This window comes from Halyomorpha halys, unplaced genomic scaffold (genome assembly GCF_000696795.3).
Source record: "Halyomorpha halys isolate HHAL.00 unplaced genomic scaffold, Hhal_1.1 Scaffold643.1, whole genome shotgun sequence".
Lineage (NCBI taxonomy): Eukaryota > Metazoa > Arthropoda > Insecta > Hemiptera > Pentatomidae > Halyomorpha > Halyomorpha halys.
Window position 1 is genome coordinate 223068 of NW_027112666.1, and position 15994 is coordinate 239061.

Here is a 15994-nt window from a genome sequence, read left to right on the forward strand (position 1 = left end):
TATATATAATTTAACATATAATTTAAAATATGAAGATGGTCAGGGTTGCGGTAAAAAAAAGCACAAAATAGTTATCAACTATTTATTGTCCAACGTTCCCACTTCGTAGGGCTTCATCAGGGCTGTTCAAGACGATAAGTTAAACAGCCATGCTTGAAGTTGTGAATAGCCATAATGAAGTCAAAGTGGGGCGAAACATCGGACAATAAATAGATGATAACTATTTGTTCTTTTTTTACCTCAACCCTGACCATCTTCGTCATATTTTATATATTATATAATATAAATTCATTTTTTTTTTTTAATTTTTAACTTAATTGTAAAGACAATTTTAATCTCAGTTACAGTTATAAATTAGTTTGTATTTGAGACTTGTTTTAGGGAGACTATTCATTAATGTTTCTGTACCTGATTTTTATTAAGAAGAAAAAATTGTGTAATATAAAAAAATTCTATGTATTATATAAAAAAGTGTAAGTATTACATAAAAAATTGTTTAATATGAAAAATTATATGTATTATATAAAAAATTGTGTAATAAAAAAATCTTTATGTATTATATAAAAAAGTGTAGGTATTATATAAAAAATTGTGTAATATAAAAAAAATCTTTATGTATTATATAAAAAGGTGTATGTATTATATAAAAAAATTAATTTACATTATATAATAGTTTGTTTAATTTTTAAGTTTGTAATGATTTTTTTGTTTTGGTATAAAAGACCATATTTATTTTACCAAGAATTCAATTAAACCAAAAGTATATTTACTTGAGTTTGGGAAATCATACCAAAGGTTTAGTATGTTGAACTAAAGCCACTATTGCTATACTATTTACCTAAACAAAAATAAATTAATTAAAATGTTTTAGTATGAAAGGTCATATTTACGATACCAAGAATTAAATTTAAACCAAAAGTATATTTACTTAGGTTTGGAAAATCATACCAAAGGTTTAGTATATTGTAAAAAAATCTCCATCATTATACTATCCATCGAAACAAAAATAAATTAATTAAAATATTTTGGTATGAAAGGCCATATTTACGATACCAAGAATTAAATTTAAACCAAAAGTATATTTACTTAGGTTTGGAAAATCATAATATCGTTAAAATCATTGTTAAATTGGAAAATCATAATAAACATAACCCAGTTTCAAAATGTTTATATATCTGACATTTTATAATACAAACTTTCTTACTTTTTAATGAAAAACTAGTTCTTTAAAGTGCAACTCTTGAAATTATAGAAAATTATGAATAATTTCCCTATTCACAGCATGGAAAAATACAGACTATTATAATCTGTTTTCAAATGTATCATTTGAGGTTTTCCTTTTTAAAGTCTATAATATTTTCATTTCTTGGCCATTTTCTAATCCCATAATCCCATGTCCTAAAATTACCACTTGACTAGGTGCAACTTTGAGAAATGTTTTTCTGGGTTATAATAGAAATGAGATGTGCCTATTCCAATATTAGAAAATTCATGTTAATTTCTATCCTTTTTCACAGAATAAATACTGTTTTGATTCATCTTTAAACTCATTGGTGGGTCGATAGTTAGTTCTTAATAGTTTCGGATGTAAGCCTTATTTGGCCATTTGCAATTACTGTTTTCACCAGGATGCTTGTTGCCTAAATGACCGGTTTTCTGATTTAATATCTGCTGTCTGGGAACTGAATATAGTCATAATTCGCGAGTACAAATGTAATTTTAGTTAACTGTTTTAAATTCTGTGTTGTGCTATCTTGATTTGATTCGGCCACTGTAGGATGTCTTGTGTTTAACTTGTCTTCCATTACTAGGCCCCAAGGTCTATTATATTATCATCAAACTTCACAGAAACTGATTTCAAGCTTGTGACGTGATGTGAAATATTCTCAACCCTATCATTCTTTCTTGAAGTCTAACTGTCAAGAAGTAACCTAGTATATTAAATCTAGAACTCAATGTTATAATTATTTCGGTCATATAGTATGAACATATATAAGCAATACTGAGCTTAATAGATGCTCAACCCAGAAAAAATAATATTCCTATAAATATAAATATCTTTCTTTTTGTATTTTTTTTTTATCATAATTAAATAGATTGGTTTTACAATTAGAAATATAAAGAATCCAGAGGGTATTTTAGGGGTGGTTATAATATTTCAAATGATAAATACAGCTGATACGGTTTAAATTAGTTTTAAAAAAAATTATCACAATTTTTATCTGGATTTTGTAATCTTTTGCCAGAGAGCACAGATAATTTATCAGATGATAAAGAATATGCCGAGTTGTTCCTCTTTCAATCTAAACTAGATTCATTTGCACCCAAAAATAACATTGTGAGCAAATAACAAATGTTAAAAAAAAAATCAAAATAACAATACTAACACCTTATTATTTGTAATCATTACATTTATTACTAATTTTCAGTTTTAGCTAATATCATCTTTATTATCTATCATCATAAAGTCTAATGTTTAAGATAAGTACTGGATTAGATTTTTCCTAACAAAACTAAATTGATTGAAAATGAAAATTTATCCACTTATGAAAACACTAACTGAAAACTGCAAGCAGAGAACTTTTTTTTCGTTCTTTACTACATTATTATTACTGATATAAATAATAAATTTTTTTAGAATGTACAAAAATACACTACATACTTTAAATAGACACATATATGATGACATGTACTATTAATTTTAGTACACCAACAATTTTTATTTCTACTTTACTTGTACTTTAGGTGGGTTTACTCCAGAAATAAAATAGCTAATAAGAAGTCTTATTCACATTTTGATCTCTACTGTTTACATTAGTCAATAGTGAAATTTAGTAAAAATACTTTCACAGACAAAAATGTTAATGAAACTTTGCTATTAATATTATCCTCCATTGAGGACCTATACTGCCTAACCATGATGGGGGGTCAAGTTTTTCCATTTTGTGGAACTACCACTTAATGAAAAAAGTCAACGCCACACGCTAGCTTCGAACCGGTGCCACCCGCAGATCTAAAATTGATAGACCAGCACCTATCCACCTGAGCTACATAGGGCCCAACTTTTGCTATTGACCAGTGTAGACTATAAACATCAAAATGTTAAAAACATTTTTGTTAGAAATAATAATGTTAATAACAAAAATGTTACTTACATTTTACTAGTAAAAGAACTTCGGTGAACAATAAATAAACAAAGTGTAAATAAACTTTGAAAGAAAATGATAATAAAAAGAATAACATTTATTACTAAATTTATATAAATAATTCTCACCTCAGGCACAATTTTGTTTAACATCATTTCCATATCATCCCTCACATCAGGATCCCAACTCTCATTTAATGCTAAACTAGCAGATGTATGCAGTACTAAAAAAAATGATATAATTACAGACCCAATAAACAGAAAACAACAAGCATAGATCCCACATCATCAGTGCAATTCCAAAGTGGTGTGTCTGAAAATAACGTTTAAATATTTGCAGATTTAAGGTGACAATTAATTCCTACTTTTGATGTATGTCTATTAATCATTTTCTATTTGTAATCAGTCATCAAATATTCATTTAGGTTTTTTTATCATAGTGAAAAGAATAGAAGACCATTAGGTAGCAAAATTCACATAAACCACTTTGGCTTTACAACGATAATGATACAAGGAATAAGTATCAAGGGCATTTTTATTAGTCTGAATAATTAGAACATTTGAAAAATAAAAGTAATCAATACACAAATAACACAAGTTAAACAAATATATTAACGACAGGTAAGGTTAAAATATAATGAATAATATAAACACAAAAAAGGAGCAGTACAGTTTGAAAGAATTAATGAAAAAGAGTAAAATTGACTGTCATTAATTAATAATTAAACAAAGTAACAGGAATAGGATAATGTAGTCTTCCACGATGTAATAACTATAAATTAATTAAGCAATAAATCCTTAAATAATATCAAGATTGAACAAATACTAACAGAAAACAAACTGGTTACAAGTAGGCAGAGGCCTACAGTTTATCCATCCTAGTCAGGCGAATTAGTGTTTTCTCAGCACTTTGAATATTTTATTTTTACTGCAAGTTAATCTACAAAATCAGTTTGGCTGGATTCTACCTATTTTCAATTGACGACAACTATTAAAAAGATCTATGGAATAAACTGGGTTAAAATTTCTATAAATAATCTATCTCATTAAACAATATAATATATTGTAAAATAAACAGTATATCAATAAACACATCCGAGATATATAGTTTAAAATATCAAATGAAATAATTACTATGACATTGGTAGATAACTAATCATTAGAGATAAATGTATATTCTAAAAGCAATGAAATACAAATTTCTTTGATCAAAAGTACTAAGCAGAAGAATAATATTCTATAAGAACTCTCCTAGTGATATATGTCAACAGAGAACTATGAGTTAATTTACAAACAAATAGATTTCAAGGATTATTGTTCATTAACTGTCTTCCAAATCTGCTATAAAAGTGTCTGTAATTATTTATTTTATTATGGAAAAACTTATTACTTCACTGTAAAATAATTAAAAACAAAACAATCAGTACTCACTTTGAACATGAAAAAGACCGACAGAAAATTGACATATCTCCGGCATTTGCTTGAGAATTTCCTCGGTGACTAAATGAACACCTCGGTGCTGAGGCCTTAAGTTCATTTTCCTCTGAAACCATGCCGATCCGATTTGTATTCCCCTGTTGGAAGAAGCCATGACTGTGGCAGTCTTCTCTCCAAAAGTCGTCCCGCTCCGCGTCCATAAAATGCTATAATATTTTAGAAACCTTTCGATCAAATGGGTTAGCATTCATGGCACTTTGTTTAGCTTGAGGCGGCCTCGGCAGAAGAAATAAACGTAGGAGGGCACTCGGGTTTGAAGGAAACTACACGATCGCCTTCTCGAAGAGATAAGCCTGCTTTCGTTAGCAGGGCACTGCCATTTCGATTCCGCTATCAATACACCTCCCTCTCTCACTAGGTTATCTTATCAAATACAACAGCAACAATTCCAACTAAATAATTTTATTTAAATATTTTACAAATGAGCAATTATATTTAAATAAAACTATTTTATTTCAATCTCTTCGAACCATTAAAAAGATTAAATAAAATATCAGTCATTTGATTCATAATTCCGTAACAATATACATATTCATTTTTAAATGATTAAGATTTGATAAAATTATCCACATATTTCTTATAACTATTGAAACCAAAAAACTCAAAATTTTAACCTACTGTTAAAAAATTAAAGGGTGATTTCTAGACAAATCCTCGAGTCCCTCAAATAGCAGTGTATAATATCCAATGTAACATAACAACCTTTAAATTAAACATATTGTAATATTATAGGTAACTTTTTTTGCCTCAGGTTTTGATGGAAAAATGAACTTACTTTTGGGAATGAGTATGAACTCTGATTTTAAAGAAGAAAATAAACCTAGTTCCAAGAATAGTTTAGGGATGACGGTGATAAGAGAAGTTTCAAATGCTCAAATGCCGCCAATGACTTCCGCCTTTTTTGAACTTCGGCATTTACTCCACTTCTATTATATCACTCAAAAAGAGTCAAATATGTATTTAATGAAAAGGATATTAATTATGTGTTTATTAATGACCGTAGATGGTTGGGTGTGGTCAAGGGAATAGTAATGAACAAAAAGTAGTGACACTTATTCTAGAAGTTTTGCTACTCTACTAACTACACCTCGACCAACTACTTTCCCTAAAGGATATAAACTTGGAGTCTTTCAACTACTATTATTTAAAATTAAAAATAATATTTATTCTGTGACCAAGTCTCCTAAGAACAAAAACAGTTACCATAAATGATTGGTTATGGTCAAGCGTAAAAACCTTAGTATATCAATTTTTTTTATATCTAAAGAAAAGATTGATTATATTTGAATTTAGTTATTACATTTATTAGTAACTAAACCTAAACACTTCTTTCTCAAAATAATCAGTTCTTAAGTGTTCTGAAAACATTCGATTGCCATCAATTAATAATATTGAAATAGAAAAACACACTATCATCATTTATTAAATTTCTTAATAGATTTAGATATTATCAGTAATAAAAATAATTCTCCAAATCCTTTTGCTTTAAATTTGATGTTCTTAATTATATAATTAGGAACGACTTTCAGCAGGCGCTAAATGCTAAAATAATGGCATAAGTTGTTTATTATTAATCGAAAGAGACTTCGCACAAGATCCTTTTCATACGATATCACATTTACAAGTAAGCATCAGTTCGACTGATACGTGTAGAAGTCTTCGTGATCCAAGTCAGGCAGAATTTTGAATGACTCATTCCGACTGAACTGGAGATTATATCAATCACAATTCGTAGAAAGAATCAGTTTTTTTTTTTTCCTGATCCCTCTAAAACAGAAAAAAAAAATTAAATTATAAGGTTGCATTACGTATTGTTACATAATTCAAATTGAATATTACCTTTTTCTACCAATGGTACTTGAAGGTATACGGTGAAATACTTATCTTGTTGTTTTGATGAGTTCGTTCCATATGAATACTACTAGAAAATATTCGGAGGTGACAAGGAAGGATCAGTCGCAAGGATCAGGTCTCAGATATATATAGTTAATCATTATGATTATAGAGGTCTTCCACTATTTTCCAAACAAATTGAAAAAAATTATATCGAGTCACGAGAAAAAAAATTAAAACGAAACTGAGGGGCGTGGCTAGTTGATTCTTTATCTTTTTAGACATTATAAAAGTCATGCAAAATTGCTAAGAAAGGCGATCTCTTTGGAATACTACCGTAGCTATCATCTTTAAAAGGTAGCGCTGAAGTTGAGCACGCTCATAACTAATTATTTCACACAATTCAATAAAAATACAAGAAGTCCACGCATTTAGTAATTTTCTTTTGTTTCAATCATTTTATTAATTAGTTTTTTCTAGCATAATTAAATTGCAGTTCAATGTTATAATCAACATATCATTGCATGAACCCCACATCTACTTTTTTAAAATTAAATAATTAACATCTATTTTTGATCCACATTATACCACTAGAGGAAATCCCATTTAATGTAGAATTCAGTCACTACAGTCTTCACTTAATTTACTCAACCAAAACTAAAAATTTTTTTTACTCAGGGAGTACATATTTAAAGGTTAAAGGGTGAGAAACCCTAGGATACAAGCGATAATTTTGTGAATAAGTGATTTTTTTATTTACTTATGTGTGGAACAATTTTAAGCCACAGTATTGGCAAAAATATCAATAATTACAAAAAAATGATTGATCATTTCACAGCTTTGCCAATATTTAAGCATGTATTTATTTTAAGTGAAAGAAGTAACCAAAAAAACCTCTTACTCACAAAATTGTCCTGAATACCCCTTGCCTTCTTAACCACTCATATATTGTTTCACCTCTCTAAATATTTGGAACGGTAATAATTTATTTAAACTTTTTGAGGGTGCATTAAAATTCAAACATGCTGTAGAGTAAACTGACTCCTTCTATCAATTATGCAGATCTTATTATGCTAGAAATCTTATAAATTATAATTAAGACATAATAAACTAATCCACTGTAACAAAGTTCATCAATCTATAGCTAAAATTAGATATGATCAGTTAATTAATCTTATGTGAATAATAAAAATAATAGAATTCAGTATTAAATCCTGTTCCATATTATCTAAACAGCTTTACAAAAACAATATTTAACATATAACAATTAACATAACCCTGTCAGATTATACAGATTTATTACAGTCACAATATCACAAGCGGAACATTCTCTTCGGGTTTATACAGCATTTTTGCGTTAATGCCGAACAACCTGCAAAAATAGTAAAAATGACATAAAATTTTGACATTAAATAGAATTTACTAATATCAATTACTAGAAAACATTCGAATAAATAAAAAATGATCAAGCAGAGAGTATCACAAGTTGAACTTTTGCACATTCAATACTCTGATACCATCATTAATTTTTCTTGGATAGAAATAAATCTTAATAAACACTGTGAAAGCATTAATTTAAAATAAATACCCTCATTAAACACTGTAGATTTTAATTACTCTGATATGTTGTTGACAAACATACCAGATTAAATTAAATTCAAAATTTTCTTAATAAATACTTTGCAGATTGGGTTTGATAATTATTGATTCAGAAACAAGATGTAAATAAGCTTTTTAATAATAATAAAAAAGAGTATTAAGTTCTGTAGAGTCAATTAAGAAAATAACTACTTTCAACCTTGACATTTCGGACTAATTTCTTTCTAGATCACTAAAAGGTCAATTTCTATGGGTCTGAATTTAATATATATTTATATATTCAGTTTGAAATATACTTTATATTTTTTTAGTTATATGGTATTTTTTCTTATCTAATTATATAAAATAAAAAAAAAAAACTTGGTATAACATATTAACCCTGCAAATGAAAAAATAAAGAGGATAAACTGAATAAGGATAGATTCAGGAAATACAAATAAAGTATGAACACTATATTTATTTGCAAAAATTTCATAGAATTTGCTAAAAATTTGAAACTTTGACATAAAATACAAAATGAAAAGTTTCCAAACCAAGCTTAGGATGTCAATAATTATCCATCACTATGCTTGTTTTACTTCAGATTCTTTTATCAAGTAGTAACATAAAAAGAGAAAACAAACAAAAATATACAAAAATCTTACAGGAATGCAAATACAATAATGTACTCTTTTTAATAAAAATCACAAAGTTTAAAAATATTTATGGTACAACTATGGAGAAAGGATTTCATTAAAATTAGAATTTTATGAGCAAATTGAACTAATTCTAGAACAATAATGAAAGACATGAACATGTCAGAACATAAATCAATCTTGAATTCTACAGAAAATTTCCAAATCAATCTAATATTAATTTCTTCAAGGGAAATTATAACAATTGATATATTGCTTTCATTTATTTACTTAGAAAAGGCATCCGGACAAAAGGCATACATTATATCGGAACCAACAATAGACATAGTAACTACGCTTAAATATAAATTCTTCCTATTCGAATGAAGCATTATCACTACGCTACAATCGCATTTTCGGACACAGCCAAGAAACAATTATTATACTTAAAAAATAAAAAATTTATTTTATACCTATAACAATATCAAGTCTTTAGCGAATTATTAGAACAAGGACAAGAAGGCACTTTTTTCTTAAAATATTATCAATTGTCTTAACAGATTCGAAATAGATACAATTTTTAACAACAAAATCATTTTAGGCTAATTGGAACATTCTTGTATTTACTAGCTACTCTTCTCAATTTAACAGCTAATGAACGTGCTGAGCGTGGTTTCGAAATGGAATACTTTGACGATCGCGACATATGCTGTACAGGTGTCGCCTTCAATTCATCACTGAAAATTCAATTTCTATAACAAAAGTAATTTATAAATAGGAGATGATTTTAACAAAATTTTTAGATGAGAGAAACAATCAGCAGTTTGTTAGATGATAACTCAAATAAAACTACAGTACAAGGCAAACAACAACCCATAACAGCATGCCAGTGCAGCCATAATAACATCAATCAAAAGAGTGCAACTCATTTACAGCCTCATATTTGACACCCACCTTCATTTTTATATACTTCCATTTAATAATACTTCACTGTCAAAATCCACACTGCAGTCATTACTATCTCTCCTGAAAGTATACACTAGTACAGAAAGTATAATCTCAAATATCATTTTAATTTAAAATACATTGAAACTTTTCTAAAAAAAAAAAAGTTTAATTTTTAAATTAAAAATCTAAAATAATCATAAAATTTAAAAATATCTTCTTATAATATCCTTACTAAGTAAATTGGATTTATTTATATACATATATATAAAACTGTAATAGAAGACAAAAATAAACAACGGCAAAATATAAAATAATTAAATTCATTTTATGAAGTATTATCATTTCATAAATTAGGAAGTTTCAATGAATTAGCCATTTAAAAATAAAATAAATAAATAAAAATCAGGAATTGTAAATTTAAAAACACTCACACTAAGCCCCCGTTACAAGCAAGCCATAAAGTATAATTTATGTATATATTAAATGTAGCAATCAATCTACATACATCAATATATAAACACTGAGAGTAATAATAAAGAAATATATATTGAATGGTTAAATTGTTACATTCATAATTCACTTTAACTTTTTTTTAAACACAGATTATGAAACCTTAATCAATAAGAGTAATTGATCACAAATAAATTATTGAGAACTATAACTAATCATTTTCAACAGTAAAATCAATGTAGCAGTACGGTTAAAATCTTTTAGTATAAGAAAGCTGATTAAGAAAATAAAACATTTTAACGATACTCAACATACTTATGAGGTAAGTAAATGTTTAATATACTAATGTGATCAAAATAATACCTAGGAGTTTAGAAATGTAAAATTAATTATACACACTTCACATAAAACGATCGTGTTCCAACTTTCCAAGGTTTTTGTAACATCGGTGAAGATACTAGGCAATTACTATTGAAGGATTTTGATAATCTACATTTGAGAAAATAATCTTTCAAAATCTGAAATTGAAAGGTATTCATAATAAGGTTAAAATTTTAAATAAAACTATCCATCTTATAATTAGAGTCGATCGTCCAGTAACCAGAGATAGTCCCTTTTCAACATTTGATTGGTGATTCTTAGCTGTTCAACTAGGCTCCGTAGAGTGAATCCATTATTAAATTAAAAGTTTTAGCTAATCAAACACTGCAGGTATAATATAGTAAAGCATAGAAAACACTAATTAACTCAAGGGGAAAAAAAAAATATATATTCCACTTCTATTCATACTAATATAAAAAGACTATGAAACTTGATTTTGGCATGTCATATTAAAAAGAATTATAAAATCCAGAATCAGTAACAACTACCAAAGGGAAGATAATTTTTGAAACAAGTGTAAACCAGAAGGATAAAGGTGATTGTTAATATACAATGGTGAATTTTAGGTTTTATGATATTTTCAGGAAAGTAGGAAGGGATTACGGAGGTCCAAACTGGAAACAGTCGAGGAGGGAATATTCTCCAAAGGGATAAGGAAAATATGTTTGTTAAACAACAAAACAGCACTGGTTAAATTAACATTTGCAATTAAAACAGCAGAACATGATATGATAGAGGAATTTTCGTAACTGCAACATTAGAAGAGAAATCCTCATGTCAGTTTCGAGAAGTGTTAAGAATTGGTTGGTCATGGTTTTACTGACATTATTTATACAAATAATCAAAGATAAAAAAACTTTAAAGAATCTATAGCCTTAGGCTTTAAGCCAGGCTCACTGAAATGATAAAATATATAATATACAATTGGAAGTTAACTATAAAAATATATCTATACTTGAGAGAGATATCAGTTGACTTAATTTTTGATCTTCGAAATTTATTTGCATCGAGATTTATAAAATATAAAAAGAAAGTTTAGTAAAGATGATCAAAATAATATTTGAATTTTTTTAATTTTCAAATTTCTTCATCAAGACAACTTATTCCACAATGGGTATCCTCACTGGTCCCGCCAGTGTTTCCCTCACATCTATTAATCACTTCCGGGTTGCATTTATAACGCTGACAAGAAACCCAGGATTTTAGCAGTTTCTGCAGCAAACAAAGATTGCTAGTGGCCATGACATACCTTGCGTATTTACTTTATTTGGTCTGTAGAGGTCTCTTAGTTAAGCTGTTAGTATTAGTTCCTGTACTAACTGAACCAGTTATGAAGTTATTTGTTTTAGATAAATCTATTATTCCAGCTGTTTTCATATCTCATCTGTAAATAGATCATTTTCATCTGGGAATAATTTACAGTAGTCAAGTTCATTAGCACAACTGTTTGCTAATTTTTCCATTTCATGTTAATAATTTAAATATTCAACTACTTCCCCACCATAAAAAAAACCTTTTTGATTTTCAGAAGAAATAAATATGAATATAGGAAAAAAAACAAAACAAAAAACAATGAAACAATATTATAAAGCTAAGAGCACCTTACTGACCTGTTCAAATTTGATAATAACACTGAAACTACAAAACCAAAATACAGTGAATAAATTATTGCAAATACTTCCAACAGTTGTATATTTGAAAATATTTTTAATATTGACTGAGATGAAGATGAAAATGCCAATAGAAAAGGCAGGAATGTTACATGTTAAAATATATTTATGTAAAATTTTGATTTTATTATCATAATTTTTTTTTTTTAAATACAGCTTAATAAGTTTTAACCTTAAGCTATTTGATTAATATTTTATAATAAAAAATGAATCCCACTATAAAAGAAACAACCAAAATAAAGTTGTTTATAATATATATAAACAAATTTATAGTGAATTGAAAGATCTAGTTACACATATAACTTTTCCGATCATATTTTTTTGATCCCCACACAGATACTCCTTATAACATATCTGCAGATGTAACCTGAATTATAAAGAGGATCCACTGTACTTCAGTACATAAAAAACATAGGTAAAAAGATCCATGATTTGTCTTGAGGTTTGTCTTGTATCGTATAAGTAGAACAGACAAATGTATCCAATTCGGAACATTTAAAGTTTAACATCTGATGTATAAAACTTTATCCAACCAATTTATTTTTATATTGTTATGAGTACATTCGAGATAATAAGAAAAATACACGGATTCATATTATAAATTTTTAAAAATATAGAGGGGAAACAAAAAACAAAGAATCAAATTCTTCAAAAAAACTACAATTTCAATTTTTGTACTTAATTTAGGTGACACCAGGAAACGGCAAAAAGTATTTCTACATAATTAAACACTTTCTTTAATTGTAATCAAATTACAATTAAATGAAATGATAGTACAACAATCAGATTCAGTAGCTACATAATCTGACTTTTAATATAGTTTGTCATGGGAATAACGTAATATCAATAATAATCTATAAATTAACAAATCTATTTATTATTTAATGAAAAAAAGAAAAGATTTACTATTAGGCAGGTCAATATCAATATGACATTGATGTAGAGCAATATATGTAATGGGAATGAAAGAACGAACGTAACATGAACAGAGAAATGTCTTTTCTTTAAAACAACCAATACTTACTTAATCGTCATGGGGAAAAGTGACGAGAGGCCAATACAGGTGCCAATACATCCTTTTTCAAAGTTTTAATATGCTTACAAAATTACTTTTTCTGAAAGAATCCATTTTCTCAAATTCTAATGCTCCTGCATACAATACGTGACCGTGTTCTGGCATAAAACTGAAAGACACAAGAGATAAGCTAGGCTAGGACTAGCATTTTAAAACTATTAATATTATTACATGAATCAAGACAAACCCATACTAATTGATACCCACCAATAATTGTATAACTTTTATTAGATCTATTATTACCTATGTTTAAATAATTACTACCGAGAAGTAGTATTTGTCCAATGGAAAATAACAGTTGAATAATAAAATCAAAATTTCAAGTTGTAAATATTAATATTATAATGTGCCTTCATCCTGTGGCAAAGATTCTTTATCAGCTACCACCCCAGGTGCGAAAATCAGTTTTCAACCCCAACTCTCCGAGTTCAATGTATCTCTTCTTTTCTGTTCACATTTCATCTGGAATCTAAACCCCTTATTCTTACCATGTGACATGCTGAGCTCAGTTTTCCAGGATTAATGTTTCCGACAACATCAGCTTCGTTATATTTTAAAAATGACTATTAATCTGAAGACATATAAATAGTTTTAAATAATGCTCTTTACTATCAGAATTTCTTTTTAAAACCATCCGGCTTCAACAAGAAAAATTCTTTAATGTCAGGCTTCACTTTCTGCCGTTGACATATTCAGTACAAAAATCCCAAATGCAATTTAATAGTCCTCAAATTTTCTCTCAGGTCATATTTCAACTATAGGTCATCTTGTTTAATATAGTAGATTGGGAAATGCCTCTTGTTATAAAACTCTTTGGATTATTAGCGAGTCGTTCAGTAAAAATACTCAAGGGTTCAATTACAATTTTGTCCTGAGTCTAGTTTATTTCAAAAGTAGGTGCCCTTACCCTATTATTGTTTTTATAAAGGGACGGTTAAGAAGAACTTCTCTTTGGCACTAATTCTTCTTACTTTTTAGTAATTATTAAAGATTTTTCTGAAAGCATTATTTCTAAAAAAACACTAAAAGATATTCATTCCATTGAATGAAATAACGATTATTAGAACAAACTAAGTCCAAAAAAAAAAAAAAGATAATGCATACAATTTTATATTGATTTCTAATTATGGACAATATATCCTTGATAAAAATTTTCAAGTTAAGTTGTGATTAGTATGACATATGCTAAAGAAAAGAATAAATACTAATGTAAGATATTACAACTTCTAGAGAGCGATCGAGAAATAAGCAAATAAATCATAGAAAATATAAACAAAATAAAAATATTTATTTTAAAATAATTAAACAAAGCACATGAAGACAACAACATTGAACAAGATTTATTTGAATTTTTAAGCTATTTAATCATCTAGCAAATTCCTCGTTGACATAGTCATTAATCAGTCCACCGCACAATAAGTTCATTCTTGTACCTCCGAGCCGATACATTAATTTCACCATTCCTTGCACAGATGCAACGTTAAAGGCAGCTATACACGTCCTAAATCAGAATAAAACAAAGCCAATTTCCAAGTTTGTTGTACTACACCATTCATTTATTTACAAAATCTATAGTAATTATAGGAAAAATAATTTTTAAAAGATCTGTTTAGATATTCATATATATTGCAGGTCTAAAAAAAGAATTTGGTTCGATAATTCTGGCTGATTTATATATTCTTAGGTATGCTGAAACTAAAAACGGAATCCGTTTTTATTTCAATCAATAGGTTGTAACAACTAAAGATTGTAAAAAATTCATGATATGTAAGTTTTGAAGAAAAAAATCGAGAAAATCTTTCATTTCAAGATTACTCAGACAATTAACTTAAATTTTTAGCTTTAGTAATAGAATGTTAAATTATACCAAAATGCATGAATCAGATTTTACCTCGTCAATGTGAATTTGAGATTTAAGACAATGTGTTTAATTGTCTTGAATGTTGGAGTGACTTTTTATTGCCTTTGAATCAAGAAAATGTATATTTTAATGTTATAGTTACAATAAAAAAAATAAATAAAAACACGTCTTTCCAACTGGACGAGAAAATTTTAATTTGGTCAAAGTATCCATGAGCAATGAAGGTTTCAAGTTGATCTAGAAAAATATAAAAAAAAAAAAAAAAAATCAGTCTCTGGTAAGTGACAAAAATTTCAGCAGACCATTGTTATAAACTAGTAGATAAGGTGTTTTAATTATTTTTTTTAAAAAAAGAAAAAATAACAGTAAAATAATGTATGGAAAATTCAATTAATTGAAAAAAATTAATAAAGTAGGTTAAAATTAATTTCAATTTGACAACTACGGGAGAAAAGAAAATTCTCATTTCCCAGAGGGCGAATTGAATTCGCAAATTTTCCTGGATTGAGTTGAAACTTTTATTATTTGTGGATACTTTGACGAAATTCAAATGGATAGGTACTGTTGGAAAGATAAGTTCTGACTCATTCGGGTGTTAAGAATAAAGTAAACGTTTACTAGAATTGAAAGTAATATAGAAAGCCACTCCAATATAGTTAAATACATTATAAATAAATATTATAAATACATCATCTTATATCTAAAATTCAAATTGACTTACTTGAGTCCCATTTGTACCAATGTTTTTTTTTATGCCATAAAACTCTTAAGTGGATTGATAAACGCCACATGTAAAAGATTTCATTTCTTTAACTACAAAACCGCCATTACATATAATGAATTTGCAAAAAATCTGTGTTTGATGGAAGAAAAAGAGTGCTTATTTTAAATTTCAACACACTAAAAAAACTTTAAGATCAG

The 15994-nt window shown here is 27.6% G+C and overlaps 2 protein-coding genes across 13 annotated transcripts in view; both read right to left on the reverse strand.

Annotated features, from left to right (window-relative positions):
• LOC106684991 (UPF0047 protein YjbQ) overlaps nucleotides 1-4965 on the reverse strand; it is an 11587-nt gene extending 6622 nt beyond the window's left edge. Inside the window, exons 1-2 of the mRNA XM_014427414.2 lie at nucleotides 4577-4965; nucleotides 3275-3369 (exon numbers count right to left, since the gene is read on the reverse strand). Of these exons, the coding sequence (XP_014282900.1) occupies nucleotides 3275-3369; nucleotides 4577-4829 (348 nt within the window). The 5' untranslated portion in view covers nucleotides 4830-4965. The remainder of the gene's footprint in view (nucleotides 1-3274; nucleotides 3370-4576) is intronic.
• Nucleotides 4966-7756: 2791 nt separating this feature from the next.
• Nucleotides 7757-15994, reverse strand: part of LOC106684985 (tubulin polyglutamylase ttll-4) — a 38210-nt gene continuing 29972 nt past the window's right edge. For 2 of the 12 annotated variants that reach the window (XM_014427402.3, XM_014427401.3), the window contains exon 19: nucleotides 8512-9425. In XM_014427402.3, the coding sequence (XP_014282888.1) occupies nucleotides 9281-9425 (145 nt within the window). In that variant the 3' untranslated portion in view covers nucleotides 8512-9280. Of the gene's footprint in view, nucleotides 7848-8511; nucleotides 9441-9642; nucleotides 9715-10485; nucleotides 10605-13161; nucleotides 13322-14527; nucleotides 14714-15994 lie in introns of those variants that run through there. The other 10 variants (XR_001343769.3, XR_010844256.1, XR_001343772.3 and 7 more) reach the window with 10 other exon arrangements.